The sequence below is a fragment of the Nomascus leucogenys genome, chromosome 19 (assembly GCF_006542625.1).
Source record: "Nomascus leucogenys isolate Asia chromosome 19, Asia_NLE_v1, whole genome shotgun sequence".
Classification (NCBI taxonomy): Eukaryota; Metazoa; Chordata; class Mammalia; order Primates; family Hylobatidae; genus Nomascus; species Nomascus leucogenys.
Genome location: NC_044399.1, coordinates 60,739,600 through 60,758,019, shown reverse-complemented (window position 1 = coordinate 60,758,019; position 18,420 = coordinate 60,739,600). Strand labels below are relative to the sequence as shown.

Sequence of the window (18,420 nt, the reverse complement as noted above, 5' to 3'; positions counted from 1 at the left end):
ATGCCTGATACAGGCATCTTTAACAGTATAGAAATGTATGCTTCACAGTAATCAAATGCTTTGTAAAGGTCTGATTTAAGAGAATATGCTAAACAACCCAGTTTCCTCCAGCCTCCTAAGAATGGCGATCTGGGGGTTGTACCTGCTTTGAGCTCTGCACTAGGCGGTTTCTATGGTTGTTTCATGTCATCCTTATAACCTTGGGAAGTAGCTGTCATTAATCCCATTTCACAGATTAAGCATCAAGAGCTTAAGTAATTCTCCTAGAGCCACAGATGGCAAGCCAGGGATTGAACCAAAGTTGGCCTAACTCCAGACAATGCTCGGGCTCTTTCCGCTATGAAGTTCTGTCTCTCCAACCTCAGGGAATCCCTAGGATGGATTGAGGTTTCCAGAAAGCAGTAATTTTCTTTACACTCACTCACTCATTCATTCATTCATTCAACAGCTAGTGAAACCAGCTACAAGCCCAGCCCTGTGAAAGAAACTGGGGTGGAGAGACAGAAAATCATTCCTGCCCAAGAGAAGCTCTCAGGCTTAGGGAAGAGATATGAAAACAAATAACCACAAAGCAGTTTGAGAAGTACCAGTAATAGAGGAGAGGAACACAGAGAAGGGGACCGCTGGCTTTGTCTGGGGCTAGGAGGCGAGGAGCAGCTGGGGAGGAGGTGAACGATTCCACAGGAGAGGTGACATTTAAACCAAATGGTGGAGGATGAATGGGAGACAGAAAGACATGTGTTCCAAAGAGAGAAAGTGGCCTGGGCCAGAGAGCAATGGAGTGAGAAAGATGTGGTGTAGAAGAGCAATGGTGGGCAGGGCTTGAGGACAGGTAAAGCCACAATGATGGGGGCAGGCCAGATCAAAATGGCTCTGCGATGAGGAGTTTGAACTTTATTCTGTTGTATCTGATGGATTTTCAATAAGGATGGGATGTGACCAAATGTAAAAAACACAACATTGACATTCAACAAATCCTCTGAGTTTTATCTAGGGAATTGTCTGAATTTAAATAAAATCTTACCATACTATTTGCATAATATTGACATGTAAGCCACATCCACTTCTTCTCACACAAGGTGTCTTTTCTAGGTTAATTTTCTGAAAAAGAGAGCTTCCATCCTTCAAGAAGAACTGACTGCATATCAAGGCAGAAGGTACAGCCCATAAGCAAGTGTCTGTCTCCTGATTAGTTTGTGTTGTGTCATCTGTGAGCCTCCTCATTTGGCCTTTGTCTTTATTAAAATGCTTGGACATAATACCAGTTTTGAAAAAGACTTGTTTTTAGTAAGTAGGATGTCTTTAAGAAGTCACCCCCCTTCTCATCCCAGTGCTTAGTCTGTACTATCAAAACAAGATGAGATAATCTGCCGGGCACAGTGGCTCACTCCTGTAATCCCAGCACTTTGGGAGCCCAAGGCAGGAGGATCACCTGAGGTCAGGAGTTCAAGACCAGCCTGGCCAACATGGTAAAACGTTGTCTCTACTAAAAATACAAAAATTAGCTAGGTATGATGGCACACGCCTATAATCCCAGCTACTCAGGAGGCTGAGGCAGGAGAATTGCTTGAACCTGGGAGGCAGAGGTTGCAGTGAGCTGAGATCACACCACTGCATTCCAGCCTGGGCAACAGAGTAAGACTCTGTCTCAAGAAAAAGAAGAATGAAAGATGAAAGATGAAAGGATCTGCAGGGGCATGGCAGGTCCAGGCCTTACCTGGACAAGAGGACAGGACGTTGTCTTGAGACCCAGTGATGGAGGGAAGGAGACACGATCTTCCTTTAAGATAGTGAGATGATGCAGTACTTGCTAGGATAGCTCACATCTTCAAAGTCCTTTCCCCTAAGGGTTTGGTATTGTTCTCCAGACCAGAATAGATCAACAGCTCAGTGATCCGGCACTCACAGTGACTTGAGTACCCTCAGTGCTCTTTCTGGGGATGCATGAGACCTTTTGTAGTCAAAGGTTCCCAATGCCATCACTAACATAGATTGTGTTTACCTGCTGTAATTCCATCAAACGCCCTTCCTGTTTCTGCAGTGAAAGACTGAACTACTTATTTGGCTTTGAATTAAAAGGAAAGATCTTATGAATCGCACATTTTTCAAAAGATTCTGTTTGCTTGGTGTAGGTAAGATTTGATCCCTTATAGATAAGCATCAATTATGAAATTTTGATATCAAATATCCTTTTCAACCCCTATCAACTTCTCCAGAATTGAAGCTTATTTTTTGATTGACATACCTGTTAAACCTAGAGAAAGTCGTGACTGTGATTTTTGGTTTACAGGTAACTGCACAAGAGAATGCAATGGATGCAATTTCCAGGCTGCGCTGTGGACTTCTTCCAGCAGGTTTGAAGATTTGGATATTGTAAACTGTGAGATCAGTGACATTTTTTAAATCCTTAAATGTAATTAAGATCATAAAAACATGCATCATTCATACACTAGTGGGGTGGTTTTATTTGTCTGCCTAAGTTTTTTTTTAACATTCCTTTACTTCCAATTTTCATGTTTGTGTGCATTTGAGTATGTGCTGAGAACTGCTTATATTGGGCAAAGTGATTTCCTATGATATGCCTTGTTAATCCTTTGCATAGAATTTTACAGTTGCGTACAATCAAAATCACGTTTGTAGTATCATATCAAAAATTCTAACCTGTTTACATTGTTTTCATGTTCATGTTCATATATTATTAAAATATTATTTTGTACTGATCAGTTTTATTTCTACTTTTTATTGAACCTCATTTGCTAAAATAAGTGTGACATATATATGGTATTTTTCCCAAGCAAATGTTAGCAATCTTAAATTGTACTTTGGGAAAATATACCTTATATCATGTCAACAATCAAATCCATAATTAGTGCATGAATTGGTGTTTAGGATAAAATCGCTGGATCATCTGATATCAGTCCAAGTATTTGTCTTGTTGGTCTCCAGTCACGTCCTGGAACCCTAGAGGCAGAATATGGTGTAACAATTTTAGATAGCTGCTGTGGTTTTATTGTTACTTTCTTGATCTCCTTTTTTATGGTTGTTGTTTTAATTATAATATCAATCGATGATCCTTAAGAAAGCCTAAAAAATGTGAGGTCAGGTTATGAGGACACAACACATTGGCAAGTAGTCACAGAATGTGCTTTACTTGGTCCGGTTTGCATGTGGGCACCGCCTGGTTGAGAGACTATGGTGTTGCTTCCATGAGTGGATGGTTAAGTCTGCGTCCCTCTCCCCGTTCAAATGCCCAAGAGCTGTTCTGTGATGATTGGTCAACCCATTTGCCAAGGAAATTTTGAATTGCGGAGAATGAGTGAATGGATGCTCCAAATTCTTTCGACTGCATTGTGGTGTGTGCCATGGGCGTTTTGAGCTCTCTAAAAATCTGGCTCATGGGCGGGGCTGTAATCCTCTGGTTTACTGTAAAAGGACGGGACACAAAGTTTATTTACACTTTTTCAAAATTCTTTTCTCTTTCCCACGCCCAAGTCTGTTGTTTGCAGCCCAAGGATTAATTACCCCTTTTTGTACTGTAACTGAGCCACGAAGATGATAAGGAAGTAACAGGTTTTACGGCCACTTCCAAAGCCAGGGAGGGAATTGGCATAAACAGGGCTGGGCTGTGGCCATCAGTAGGAGGCCTGGGATTCTTGCACTAACTCATTTCTGTGGGGCTACCACTCAGCCTGTTAATGTTCAGACACCCTGACACCTCCCCCAGGAATATAAGTTTCTGTCTTTTGGAAGATGAGGTTTTTCCTGCATATACAATAAATTATAGTACTGGTTTCAAGAATATTTAGGAAAAAGCAAAATCATTGCAGATGCTGTTAAAACAAATGAGGATTATTGGTACTCAGACTATGATTTAGTCTGAATGGAAAGATTCCTACAGGATTCCTGTTAAGTACTTCTTTCTGTACAGACCATGGAAAACAAGTTGAAGCTCACCAGATTTCATTAGTAAGGTTATTAGGTGCTTGAGGTGAAAATACTTTGTGAATTGTATTGTATGCTGGCTTTGGAACTCCCACTCAAGACTATTTGTTTTCCATGAGTAAATATCAGTAGGTGTTTTGGAAGGTTGCCTGCCATTCTTTCTTTTCCTTATTTCAAGGGTTATGAAATTACAAACACTGGTGAACCTTTGACATTACCCAGATCCTGTTTCCCTTCTGAACCATGTCTTGTACATCTGGGAGTAAAGGGAATGAAACTTTAGGTCATTTTGATTGTATGTGATAGGAATGGATGGTTGACACTAATGTCTTTGTGAACGTTCTCTGATAAAGGAAGAGAAAGAAAAATTGCATTTGGCATGTTTGAAATTCCTTACTGAGTTGAGCGGTGAGTATAGAAATGGCTACTGGGAGAAAAAGAAAGTGCTCAGGAAATAAATTATAAACACTGTGCCTTATTATAAAATCATCTAAGATATAATCCGTTCTTTTATCTGCTGGAAGATCAATTGTTCATCACAAGTACCTAATTTCATTACATCTCAAGTTATCATTATTGGCTGCTGTACCTGAGTCATCCACCTGTGCTTTTTCTATTTCAACCCGTAATTGTCAACAGGTAGTGGCTGGTAAAGGATTTGGAACAAGCCAAGCAGAAGAAACACTGCAACCCCAGGTTCTTGGTGTTTGTTATTATCCACTTACAGGGTCAGGGAAGAGAAGGGCTAATAGCAAAGTTAGCTATTCAGTCATCCACATATGTCACAATTTTGTTCTAGTCCACCATTTCTGCATCACCAAGCAGTGCACCCTTTCAGGGGTCTGAGCTCTGATTTTGCAACCTCCCCACTCAACAATGAACTTCACAGAGGGCAGCCATCAGGGGCATAATGAAGAAAACAGGAAGACTAAGAGGGAACAGAGAATGACGGACTTGCTTCATAGACTGTACAAAAGAATTGACTGTGATTCAAGGGAAATAGCTCAGATTCAAACATTATCCTGTAATGTCACATATCAACAGTGATTTCTTCAGAAACGGGTATATGCTTACAGTGGTGAGCAACCTCATTAAAGGCATCTGCAGAGACAGTGCAGACAGAAGAAACTGTGAGTTGGAATTAACAATTAACAGCTCTCTTATTAAAGTGCATCACCATCCATAGAAGGCAGTGATGTTTTAGCTTTCTTTCTAAGAGTAAAAAGGAAAGGTAAAACATCAAAAATGGTGGGAGAAAAGTTTCAGAACACAAGGTCATTTTAATTCATAGTTTCCCTAAAAGAACTATCTCTTCCGAGCTTTCATATTTTGTTCAGAAGTGTCGTCTCTTTTAAGCCTTGTCATTAAAGACGGTTTGCTCTTTAAAGTGAATTATCAAAGGGTATAGAAATTGCAAGTTACTAAAACTAAAATGCATGATCAATTTTAAGTCTGCTAACTAAAGCCTACTTAAAATTGGATGTGCTTTTGTCCTGGCAGCCCCTTTGATAAAACCAGAAAAAGATACATCGTTGGTCAATTCAAAGTAGGGAATGAAGATAATTAGATAAAACTTTTTTTCAACTGATATTGAAGTGGTTCTTGGCTTTGGAGACTTGATTAGGAACCGGTGGCATAGGCTGTAATGGTATTTGAAATGTGGAAATGGAGGCCAGGCATGGTGGCTCATGCTTGTAATCCCAGCACTTTGGGAGGCTGAGGTGGGTAGATCATGAGGTCAGGAGATTGAGACCATCCTGGCCAACATGGTGAAATCCTGTCTCTACTAAAAATACAAACAAAAAAATTAGCTGGGTGTGGTGGCATGCACCTGTAATCCCAGCTACTCAGGAGGCTGACACAGGAGAATCGCTTGAACCTGGGAGGTGGAGGTTGCAGTGAGCTGAGATGGCGCCATTGCATTCTAGCCTGGGCGACAGAGCAAGACTCTGTCTAAAAAAAGGAAGGAAAGTAAAATGGAATACCCTAGATTTTGACCTGGTTAGTGTTAACATTCTTCACTATATTGTTTTAAAATCAGATCATATTATTTACTTTTCATATGGAGGAAGAGAAATTAAATTTGTAACATAAGACTGAAGAAATTTTAAAATCTGGATTCCTCACCGATAGCTAGCTCCACTGAAAATCTGTTCTTCCAGACATTTCCATTTTAAGCGAGCATTTCCATCAGGCAATGTTTGTTTAGTTTTGTTTGTTTCTTTTTAAGACGGAATTTCGCTCTTGTTGCCCAGGCTGGAGTGCAATGGCGTGATCTCACCTCACTGCAACCTCCACCTCTGGGTTTAAGTGATTCTCCTGCCTCAGCCTCCTGAGTAGCCGGGACTACAGACATGCGCCACCATGCCCAGCTAATTTTGTATTTTTAGTAGCGACAGGGTTTCTCCATGTTGGTCAGCTGGTCTCGAACTCCCGATCTCTGGTGATCCACCTACCGTGGCCTCTCAAAGTGCTGGGATTACAGGCATGAGCCACCATGCCCGGTCCAAGCAAGTGTTTTAAAACCAAAGAACCAAGATGTTGCTATGGGTTCTGCTATTTTGAGAACGCTTAATCTAGACTTTAGGCTAATACATATTTTTTTTTTTAATTTTTTTTTTTTTTGAGGCGGAGTCTTGATCTGTCGCTCTGTTGCCCAGGCTGGAGTGCAGTGGTGCGATCTTGGCTCACTGCAACCTCCGTCTTGTGGGTTCTAGTGATTCTTCTGCCTCAGCCTCGCAAGTAGCTGGGATTACAGGTGTGCGCCACGATGCCCGGCTAATTTTTTTTATTTTTAGTAGAGACGAGGTTTTGCCATGTTGGCCAGGCTGGTCTCAAATTCATGGCCTCAAGTGGCCTGCCCGCCTCGGCCTCCCAAAGTGCTGGGATTACAGGTGTGAGCCACTACACCTAGCCTAATTCATATTCTTATATCATCTTTGGAAGTCTGCCACGTAAAAGAGGTCTCATGGAAAATAGCTAGTTGGACACAAAGACGTTATCATGGAACAGAAAGAGAGGGCTACCAAGTTAGGAGCCTGATCTATTTAATTAGCTAAAATGTGGCTATGGGAGGGAAACCATTGTATCCAGACCCTTTACTTTAGCCAAGAAAGGAGATTCGTTCACAGGTGGAGTCTAACAATTAGTTTTGTTTCCTCGGGCAATTCTCTTGACCTGTCTGGCTCACTTTTCTAATCTACAACATAAAAGGGTATAACTCAACCAATATTTCCCAAACTCTACCATTTCAACCTTCTCATTTATTGTTTCTCAGACTAGCATTCCGTCAAGCCCTGTTCTGCAAGATTTGTCTTGAAGTATTCAGGTGTCATATTTAGGAAATGTGGCGTGCTATACCACCCTCTGGAAGATTCACACTTACACCACTCACTCAGTCATTCATTAATTAAATAAATAGTTGCTGATTGCCAACTGTGTGCCATACAGCAACATGAACCACCCCAAAACTTACTGGCTTAAACAGTAACTTCCTGTCATCTCTCTCAGTGCTGAGGGTTCATCGGGCTCAGCTAGGCTGTTCTCACTTGGGTTTCATTGCAGGTGCAGTCAGCTATTAGCTGGGGTGGCAGTCATGGGAGGCAAGGGCTCAAGCCCACAAGACCCATTCACATGGTGAGCAACTGACACTGCCTGTCTGCTGGGGAATGGCAGCTTTGAGGAGCCCTCCGGTGCAAGCCCAGCCAGAGACCAGACATCGAAGCTACCAACCCCATAAGGCCAGTGCCCAGAAACTGGCAGGATCACTTCAACTGTCAAAGACAGAACCCACCCAGAGACAAGGGCGGAGGACGCAGACCCAGCAAAGGCAAAGAATCTGTTGCCGTCTGTAAGCTGCCACATCCTTTGCTAAAGAAACCAATTTACCTTTCTTTTTTCTTTTCCTTTTTATTTTTTTTTTAAGAGAGTTTCGCTCTTGTCGCCCAGGCTGGAGTGCAATGGCGTGATCTCGGCTCACTGCAACCCCCACCACCCGGGTTCAAGTGATTCTCCTGCCTCAGCCTCCCGAGTAGCTGGGATTACAGGCATGTGCCACCACGCCCGGCTGATTTTGTATTTTAGGTAGAGACAGGGTTTCACCATGTTGGTCAGGCAGGTCTCAAACTCCTGACCTCAAGTGATCCACCTGCCTCAACCTCCCAAAGTGCTGGAATTACAGGCGTAAGCCACTGCGCCCAGCCTAACTTTGTTTAATCTGCAATTTCCTAAAATGATTCGATCCGTAGAATTATCTTTCAGCTTCTTCTGTGACTCACATATTTTATTGTAGAGTTCTGTGAAATATTGATCAGAGATGCCCAAACCTAAGATATTGCTTAAAAGTTCCTTCCTGTTCAAAAATTCTGTTCATCTATGTTGCATTTCTAGAATCACAGGTCCAGTTGGGGATTTAGAAACACTTCTTGGGAAACCCTGAGTTAGGGATATTTAAGAGGCCATGTCTTTTTTCTCTGTTCTTTTAAAAGATGGAAGCAACCTTAGTTGAATTTTTTTTCACCTCTCCTCGGCTTGAGGTTTGGTATGCATTACTTGACTTAATTATATTAGCAAGTGTATCATTAAAAGGTCGCTCAAAACTCATACCCTGTGCTCAGGAGCCTTCTTTCATGGAACTATCAGGCACATGGAAGGCTGTGGACCTGATAAGCCTGCGAGAGGAAATTTCCTGAACCACAGAGCACTTCAAAACTATTCAACTAAGTAGAGCATAATCATCTAGTTAAACAAATGAATCAGCCTTCTAATTGCCCCGTTAGCTTTCTCACTTTCTCACCACCACAGCCCAGTTCTCTCTCTCCTGGCCTCTTAGCCCATCTCCTGGATCTCATTCTTCTCAGCCTGAGCCTGGGGGTTGGGGGAGAAGGTAACTGTGTAAAGGGAGCCAGGTGCAGGGGCTGGGCGGCCCCTCTGCTCTCTTAACTCTCCACATCTTACTGAATGCCACAGTCACCAGACAATTGGTCCAACCCTGCGATCCGCAGGTGTTTGGAAAATATCTAAACAGGCTGGGCAAGGTGGCTTGCACATGTAATCCAGCACTTTGGGAAGCCGAGGCCAGCGGATCACCTGCAGTCAGGAGTTCGGGACAAGCCTGGCCAACATATCATGAAACCCTGTCTCTACTAAAAAAAATACAAAAATTAGCTGGGCGTAGTGGTGCTGCCTGTAATCCCAGCTACTTTGGAAGCTGAGGCAGGAGAATTGCTTGAACCCAGGAGGTTGAGGTTGCAGTGAGCCGAGATCGCGCCACTGTACTCCAGTCTGGGTGAGAGGGTGAGACTCCATCTCTAAAAAAGAAAGAGAGAAAGACAGAAAGAGAGGGAGAGAGAGGGAGGGAGGGACGGAAGGAAGAAGGAAGGAAGGAGAGAAAGAAAAAGAAGGAAAGGGAAGGAAGGAAGAAAGAAGACATCTAAACGGTTGGTTTGACTGGAATTCAGCTCAGTCCAAGAAGCAGAGCCTGTGAGAGTTTGAGGGAGAAAGAAAAATAAAAAAAGACACTGTTTCCTTAAGAAGAAATATTTGCCTAAGAGGATTGTGGAGGGTCCTGCGAATCTTGCAGTTTTTAAAGAAACGTCTTGCCATCGACTGAGATTTCTCAAAACTGAATTTTTCATTTTCCACTTTTGCTTCCTGTGAGGTGACAGCAGCTGTCACTAACCTGACATCAACCCTGATGCTGCTCGTCAGGTTCGTGTAAGCTCGGTTCTAGCCCACTTTCCCAGCTACTGCAGTGTCACAGTCCTGTGTGCAATCTTTGTCAGGACTGATCTTTTGGCCCATTATGCATCACCGTGTTTGTAATAAAAATATTTACCCAAGCTGGGCCACAGTGGCTGCTGCGTGAAGCCTCAGCGGCATTGACTCATCATGTCTCCACCTGTTCTTTCTCAGAGTTAAGGATCTGGTAGCAGTTTTCTGCCTAGAGTGATATTTCCTACAATGTTAGGGAACCTTTCGCTGACTGAGTTCCCACTTGTGTTATCTGATTTTCTTCTCCAGTATTTTTATTTATTGCATTCGGGCATGTGAATTTGGAAGCTGCTGAAATAGAAATGGGGTAGATTAAGGGTTTTCTTTTAAAACCCTTTCTACTGTCTTATTTGGATTGTGGGGTGTGTGTGGAAGGGTGTGTGTGCATGCACGCGAGAGTGATGGTAAATCCATATACCTTCAAAGGCAAATCCACACATCTTTATAGTGCCAGAAATCTTTTTAAAATAGGCTAATTAAGATAGCAAACCTAAGTAGACCTCCTACCGCTGGTCCCTGCTGTCAGGTACTTTGCCTAAAACCATATAATGTTCACTCTATCTGCCTTTTTATTGGCAAAGGAGAAAGACTAATTGGCCCCATCTCCATCTCACATTGTAATTACTGTTCTCCCTGTGATATCACCTCTAACACATGAGGAACACGTTCACTTCATGCAGACTGTAGATTGAGCTCAATTCTTCAAAGCTGGATTAAATTTGCGCAAAAATTAAATATTCTACAGAACTTTGCAAGTGCCTCATCTGTCCCAGGGACTGAGCCTGGAACTAAAAGGCAAACAAGGTTGAATAAGACTTTGGCAACATGCTCCTTGCCCAGAAAGAGTTTGTGATTCAAGAAGGAAAATAAAACATAGCACAAAAGGGAAAAAAATGATAATACAAGCAAAAACATGATCTTTGCATAAGAGACATGGCAAGTATTACGAGATTTCCAGGGAGGCAGGAACATTTGCAATCAGGTCTTCTAGGAAAAGATGACACTTAGCTAGAGCTTAGGATAGCAGTAGGATTTTAATAGGTAGAAATGCGGGGAAGGGCCTTGTAGGTGGAGTCACAGCCGGTCAGGTAGTTCAGACCATGGAGATGACAACTGCTGGGAGAAAAGTGGCATGAGACAAGCTTTTGAAGGTGTGTCAGAGTCAGATTATGGAAGACAAAGGGAACTGCATGCACTGACTACCTGCAGCACTAGGCGAGGCCTCAGCACGGTCAGTTAAGGATCTGGAATTGGGCTGGGTGCTTAGCTTCTCTGAGTCCGAGTTTCCTGATCCTAAAAAATAGAGGAATAAGGCCAGGTGCGGTGACTCACGCCTGTAATCTCAGCACTTTGGGAGGCCAAGGTGGGCGGATCACCTGAGGCCAGGAGTTCAAGACCAGACTGGCCAACATGGCGAAACCCCATCTCTACTAAAAATACAAAAATTAGCCAAGTGTGGTGGTGCATGCCTGTAGTCTCAGCTACTCAGGAGGTTGAGGCGTGAGAATCACTTGAACCCAGGAGGCGGAGGTTGTAGTGAGCCAAGATCGCTCCACTTCACTCCAGCCTGGGCGACAGAGAGAGATTCTGTCTCAAAAAAAGAAAAAAAAGAAAAAAGAAAGAAAAGAAAAAAAAAAGAAAATAGAGGAATAGTAGAACATGGTTATGAAGATTAAATGAGGTGTTGCATTTTAAAAAGTCTATAAACTTTCAATAAACGAAGGCTATTTTAATTTTATGACAATTCTCAATAAGTTTATAAGTCTTATTTATATTTGGGGAAGCTGAAGCAAAGAGAAGTTTGGAAACTTGTCCAAGGCCACATATCTAACATCTGGCAAAAGCAGAAATTGGAACCCTTGTGTCTCTGATTCACTCATTTTTGGTCTTTACAATGCATTGTCTCCATGCAGGAAAAGTTTGGAGGTTATTTTATAAGCAAGAGGGAGCAATTAGAGTCATTTGAACAGGGGAATAACATCATCAGAAATTGCTGTATAAGCATTTATCCAGCAACAGCATGAAATGGGATGGATTTTTTTTTTTTTTTTTTTTTTTTAGATGGAGTCTTACTCTTTTGCCCAGACTGGAGTACAGTGGCACAATCTCGGCTCACTGCAACCTCCGCCTCCCAGGCTCAAACAATTCTCCCTTCCTCAGCCTCCTGAGTAGCTGAGATTACAGGCACCTGCCACCACACCTGGCTAATTTTTGTATTTTTTCGTAGAAACAGGGTTTCACCATGTTGGCCAGGCTGGTCTTGAACTCCTGACCTCAGGTGATCTGCCCACCTCGGCCTCCCAAAGTGCTGGGATTACACGCATAAATCACCGCACCCGGCGGAGATGGGGTAGATTAGAGCAGCGGTCCCCAACCATTTTTGGCACCAGGGACCAGTTTCATGGAAGACAATTTTTCCACGAACAGGGTAGGGGCAGGGGGTAGGACGCAGTGGGGATGGTTTCAGGATAAAATGGTTCCACTTCAGATCATCAGGCATTAGACTCACAAAGAGCATGCAACTTAGATCTCTCGCATGCACCGTTCACAATAGGGTTCACACTCCTATAAGAATAGAATGCCGCCCTGATCTGACAGGGTGGAGCTCAGGTGGTAATTCTTGCTCCAAGGCGGCTCATCTCCTGTTGTGAGGTCCCATGCCTAACAGGCCACACAACAGTACAGGTTCTCAGCCCGGGGGTTGGGGACCCCTAGATTAGAAGAGACAAGAGGCTGCAGGCAGAGAAAAATGTAGGCAATGTGTGCAGTGTTCCCATAAATTGGTCCAAGTCGTCAGTGAGAGAGGCATTTCTCTGTGAATGGAAAGGGGCAAAGATTCAGTAGCCGCCATGACATCTGAATAAATGAGATGATTGCAAAAAAGAAACAGATGTGGGGCCAAGGCTTCCAGCTTCAGAAGACATGGGGCCAAGGCTTCTAGCCTCAAAAGATGTTTGGCACAAGTTTGAGTCAGGGAAGAAGGATGAGTTTGGGTTTAGACATAATGAGCTTCATCAGGCAACTGGAAACCTAGGTCAGGGCCCAGAGATTTGTCAAGCCAGGGTTACAGTTGATACTGGGAGAGCCAGTGGTTTCACCAAGAAGGGGAAGGTCTTGGGGAAAACAGAAAAAGAGAGGAAGAGGAATAGGAGAGGACCAGGGGAGAGTGCACAGTCCTTTCTGGAAGCTGAGGAAAGGAGTTAGTTTGTTTTTTGTTTGTTTGTTTTTTGAGATAGGCTCTCGCTGTGTCACCCAGGCTGGAGTGCAGTGGCACAATCTCAGCTCAATGTAACCTCCACCTCCCAGTTCAAGCGATTCTCCTGCCTCAGCCTCCTGAGTAGCTGGGATTACAGGTACACGCCACCATGTCTAGCTAATTTTTGTATTTTTAGTAGAGACGGGATTTCACCATGTTGGTCAGGCTGGTCTCGAACTCCTGACCTTGTGATCCACCCATCTTGGCCTCCCAAAGTGCTGGGATTATAGGCATGAGCCACCGCGTGAGTTTTTAAAAGAGAAGTAGTGGATAAGAGAAGGATGGCCAGCAGGGTTAGACAAAGGGTACTTCAAAGAGGATAAAGTCCTTTGAATTTGCCTTTGAGGAAGAAGTCAGAATGGGCAGTGGGTTAGAGGAGACACATCTAAATTCCTTGAGGGTCCAAACTAGAGAATGTGGTGGCTCCCAGACATCTAGAGTCCTGAGCTTAGTGGCCAGTGGACCAGACATTCTGAGAGTTCCTTAGGGATTGGAGGAAGTTCCTTCCTTTGATGCTAGATAACAGTTTGCAGTGGGGGGGTGCTCCACCAGACACTAAACCCACAAAATCACTGAAGCTCATAAAGGCCTGGCCATGTGAATTGGTTTCCTGGATTCTTTATGAAAGTTCAGGGAAACGTTTCTGAAAGTTCAGCTCTTCTCTCATCCTACAGTCTGCATCAATTTATAAATTTTGTAGAGGTGCTAAATGGAGTTAGCCACTTTGCCAGCTAGCCCTCCCTTGGGATAAATCCTGATAATAAAATGGATCCTCTGAGAGGGAAGTTCCTCTGCGCTCAGTAAAATATTTTTGCTTCCGATCCTTACTAATATTAAGTCCTGGAATTATCATTGGTTTTCAGCCATTTTTATTCTTACAAACAACAACAGAATGTCAACTTTGACTTAAGCTGATATTTAGGTAGAACTTAACCTCAAGTTAGTATACTTATTCACAAAACTACTCTTATTAATAATGTCCAGCACTCCCCTCAAAAAACAAGCAAACAGTAGTTAACCCAGGCAAATGATTGTGAAGACATTGTATTAGGCCATTCTTACATTGCTATAAAAAAAATAAACCTGAGATCGGGGAATTTATAAAGAAAAGAGGGTGGCGCACAGTGGCTCAGGCCTGTAATCCCAGCACTTTGGGAGGCCAAGGCGGGCGGATCACAAGGTCAGGAGATCAAGACCATCCTGGCTAACACGGTGAAACCCTGTCTCTACTAAAAACACACACACACAAAAATTAGCTGGGTGTGGTGGCAAGTGCCTGTAGTCCCAGCTACTCAGGAGGCTGAGGCAGGAGAAGGGTGTGAACCCAGGAGGTGGAGCTTGCAGTGAGCCGAGATTGTGCTACTGCACTCCAGCCTGGGCGACAGAGCGAGACTCCATCTCAAAAAAAAAAAAAAAAAAAAGGAGGATTCATTCGCTCACAGTTCTGCAGGCTATACAGGAAGCACGGCACTGGCATCTGCTCAGCTTCTAGGAAGGCCTCAGGATACTTCCAATCGTGGTGGAAGGTGAAGAGGAAGCAGGCACCTCACATGGCAGGTGCAGGAACAAGGAGGTGGGAGCAGATGCTACACACTTTTAAACAACCGGATCTCATGAGAACTCACTATCAAAAGGACAGCATCAAGGAGATGGTGCTTAATCATACATTAGATATCTTCCTGTTGGCCCAACCTGGTGCCTCATGCCTATAATCCCAGCACTTTGGGAGGCCGAGGAAAATTGGATTGTTTGAGCTCAGGAGTTTGAGACCAGTGTGGGCAACATGGCAAAACCCTGTCTCTACAAAAAATACAAAAATTAGCCGGGCGTGGTGGTATGTGCCTTTGGTCCCAGCTACTTGGGAGGTTCAAGTGGGAGGATCGCTTGAATCTGGAAGGTCAAGGTTGTAGTGAGCCATGATCTCTCCACTGCATTCTAGCCTGGGCAACAGAATGAGACCTTGTCTCAAAAAAAAAGAAAACAATAAAAGAAATATGCCCCAATGATCCAGTCAATTCCCACCAGGCCCCACCCACCTTCAACATTGAGGATTACATTTGAACATGAGGTTTGGGCAGAGACACACATCCAAACTATAGAAACATTTTGGGGGTAGAGAAGATTGCATTAAAAACAGCCATGTAGGCTGGGTGCGGTGGCTCACGCCTGTAATCCCAACACTTTGGGAGGCCGAGACGGGCAGATCACCTGAGGTCAGGAGTTCAAGAGCAGCCTGGCCAACATGGTAAAACGCTGTCTCTACAAAAAAAAAATACCAAAAATTAGCCTGGCATAGTGGCAGGCCCCTGTAATCCCAGCTACTTAGGAAGCTGAGACAGGAGAATTGCTTGGACCTGGGAGGCGGAGGTTGCAGTGAGCTGAGATCACGCCACTGCACTCCAGCATGGGCAACAAGAGCGAAACTCCGTCTCAAAAAAACAAAAAACAAAAAACAGCCACGTAAGGGGCTTTAGTATTGAACACCGGAAGATGATACAACTCTTTAAAAGGGAAATTAAACTTGTTAAAATTCTGTAAATACTGGTAAGACTTTCTTACTACATAAAAACACTTTAATATCCTAAATTCTTTAGTAAATTTTGTAAATGCTTACTACAATGTCTAGAAGTCATAAATATCTTCCTTTGCTTATATTTTTCATAGTTTGGCACCAAAATTCCTTCATGCCAACACTAAAAGTTACTAATATGGACTTACAAAGCAAGGCAAGACATTACAATTCTGTCAAATAGCTTCGATTGTGAGCGTATTTAGAGGAAGGAAGGGGGAAAATGACTTTTTTCTACTAACGAAAATTGAGAACAGGACATTTGGGTACTTTACAGTCTCCAGGGGTGGGGAGGGAGCTATAGAAGTAAATTCAGTAAATGCTTTTGATCTGCTAACTGTCCTTCAAAGAAGTGGCAAAGGAAAGCCAATTTGTCCTGATGCCCTTGAGATGTTGGGTGAATTCAGTCAACTCAAACTGACTGTACCATAGCTTTGAGAGCGTGTTGGAGGTAGCATTCCCCACTGGGAACGTCTGTAGAATTGACTATGGTTTGAGTAGATGTGCCAAAAACTGGGAGCTGTGCCACCATGAATCCAGCCCTGGATTTCTCTTTTAGTAATAGAATGTGCCTCTCCCAGGTGGAAAAAGAGAAGTTGAGACCAAGTTGCAACTTTAAAGCATGTCAGTTAGCTAGTCGATTGCAGAGATCGAACAGTGAGAGAGAGGTTGGTAGCATGGACTTGGGATTTTTCGGTGGCTGGTGTTGTAAAAGCGGTGCCACTTTTCTGCCAGGTGGCATTGGCTGAAATCAAGCTAAGAAATGCTGGGGGTGATGGTGAGCTTGATTTTAGACTACTTACCACTCATTGCTGAGCAGGATGTGCTTTTCTCCCAGGCACTTCAAGTAGAGAGGATCCCAACACAGGAAACTTGTAGTATCGTGGACAAGCCCTGAGTTTCGTTCCCAGAAATATATGTAAAACTGGGAGTAACATTTCTCTTCATCTGAAAGAAGTGTTCAGGCCAAAAATAAATGGAGTCTTATTCCTGACTAGCTGTAGTATAATTTAAATAATTCCATTTTATGTGCTTAGCTTATGCCATAATTCCTACTTGGTCATAATGGTTTTATCTGTATTAGTAAAGTGATTACACCCCTAAGGATAGTTGAATTTTACTTTATTGCCTTCTGACCATGGAGAAAAGAAGGTATAATTCTACTGCGTCTTCAGGCATGTTATCAAATTTTTTATAGTGAAAGTATAGTTCACAATACTTAAGGAAAGAGCTTGTATTGATAGCCAGATTCCATTTCTAACACTTTGGTTAAGTTGGCCTTTAGGCTAGCCACTTAAATTCTGTATGCTTAGCTTCCCTGTCCGGATAAATAGACAAGAGATAATGACTACAGCCTTATCATACTAGTGATGTGTTTAATATGTAGAAGCCACAATGTAGAAATCACTTAGACCATCTTTTTTTTTTTTTTTTTTTTAATGGAGTCTCACTCTGTCACCCAGGCTGGAGTGCACTGGCACGATCTCAGCTCACTGCAACCTCCGCCTGTCAGATTCGAGCGATTCTCTTGCCTCAGCCTCCCGAGTAGCTGGGATTACAGGCGCATACCACCACACCCAGCTATTTTTTGTATTTTTAGGAGAGACAGGGTTTCACCATGTTGATCAGGCCAGTCTCAAACTCCTGACCTCAAGTTATCCACCCGCTTCGCTCTCCCAAAGTGCTGGGTGGGATTACAGGCGTGAGCCACCATGCCCGGCCCGCTTAGGCCATCTTGAAAGAGAAATGTTACCTGCAGCTGATATTGACTGTGAACAACCCTTCACCCTTCTTACTGAGCAGCTAGTCTTACTATCTGTCCCTTCTTTTTTTTTTTTTTTTTTTTGAGATAGTCTTTTTTTTTTTTTTTTTCGATTTATTTCCATAGGTTTTGGGGCAACAAGTGGTATTTAGTTACATGAAGTTCTTTGTAAGAATTTGGTGCACCCATCACCAGAGCAGTATACACTGAACCCAATTTGTATTCTTTTTTTTTTTTTGAGACAGAGTCTTGCTCTGTTACCCAGGCTGGAATGCAGTGGCGTGATCTCAGCTCACTGCAACTCCCGCCTCCCGGGTTCAAGCAATTCTCTGCTTCAGCCTCTCAAGTAGCTGGGATTACAGGTGCCCGCCACCACACCTGGTTAATTTTTGTATTTTTAGTAGAGACAGGGTTTCATCATGTTGGCCAGGCTGATCTTGAACTCCTGACCTCGTGATCCACACACCTCAGCCTCCCAAAGTGCTGGGATTACAGGTGTGAGCCGCCACGCCCAGCCCCAATTTGTAGTCTTTTATTCCTCACCCCATTCCCACCCTTTACCTTGAGTCCCCAAAGTCTATTGTGTCATTCTTATGCCTTTGCATCTTCATAGCTTAGCTCCCACTTATGAGTGAGAACATACGATGTTTGCTTTTCCATTCCTGAGTTACTTCACTTAGAATAATAGTCTCCAGTTCCATCCAGATTCCTGTGAATGCCAATAATTCATTCCTTTTTATGACTGAGTAGTATTCCGTAGTATATATAAACTACAGTTTCTTTATCCACTCGTTAATTGATGGGCATTTGGGCTGGTTCCATATTTTTGCAATTGCAAATTGCGCTGCTATAACTCTGCCACCCAGGCTGGAGTGCAGTGGTGCAATCTCAGCTCACTGCAACCTTCCCCTCCCAGATTCTAGTGATTCTCATGCCTCATCCTCCCAAGTAGCTGGGTCACAGGCATGCACTACCACAGCCGGCAATTTTTGTATTCTTAGTAGAGATGGGGTTTCCCTGTGTTGGCCAGGCTGGTCTCAAACTCCCAACCTCAGGTGATCCCCCAACCTGGGCCTCACGAAGTGCTGGGATTACAGGTGGGAGCCACTGTGCCTGGCC

General features: G+C 43.4%; 2 protein-coding genes across 6 annotated transcripts in view; both read left to right on the top strand.

The window, feature by feature from the left end:
• CEP112 (centrosomal protein 112) overlaps positions 1–2,716 on the top strand; it is a 556,849-nt gene extending 554,133 nt beyond the window's left edge. For all 5 annotated transcript variants that reach the window (XM_030800677.1, XM_030800675.1, XM_030800674.1 and 2 more), the window contains 2 exons: positions 1,093–1,157; positions 2,291–2,716. In XM_030800677.1, coding sequence (XP_030656537.1) covers positions 1,093–1,157; positions 2,291–2,294 — 69 coding nt within the window. In that variant the 3' untranslated portion in view covers positions 2,295–2,716. The remainder of the gene's footprint in view (positions 1–1,092; positions 1,158–2,290) is intronic.
• The window catches only part of AXIN2 (axin 2), a 107,406-nt gene continuing 90,979 nt past the window's right edge, over positions 1,994–18,420 (top strand). The window contains exons 1-2 of the mRNA XM_030800681.1: positions 1,994–2,132; positions 2,291–2,354. The gene's annotated coding sequence lies outside the window, so the exon portion shown is untranslated. The remainder of the gene's footprint in view (positions 2,133–2,290; positions 2,355–18,420) is intronic.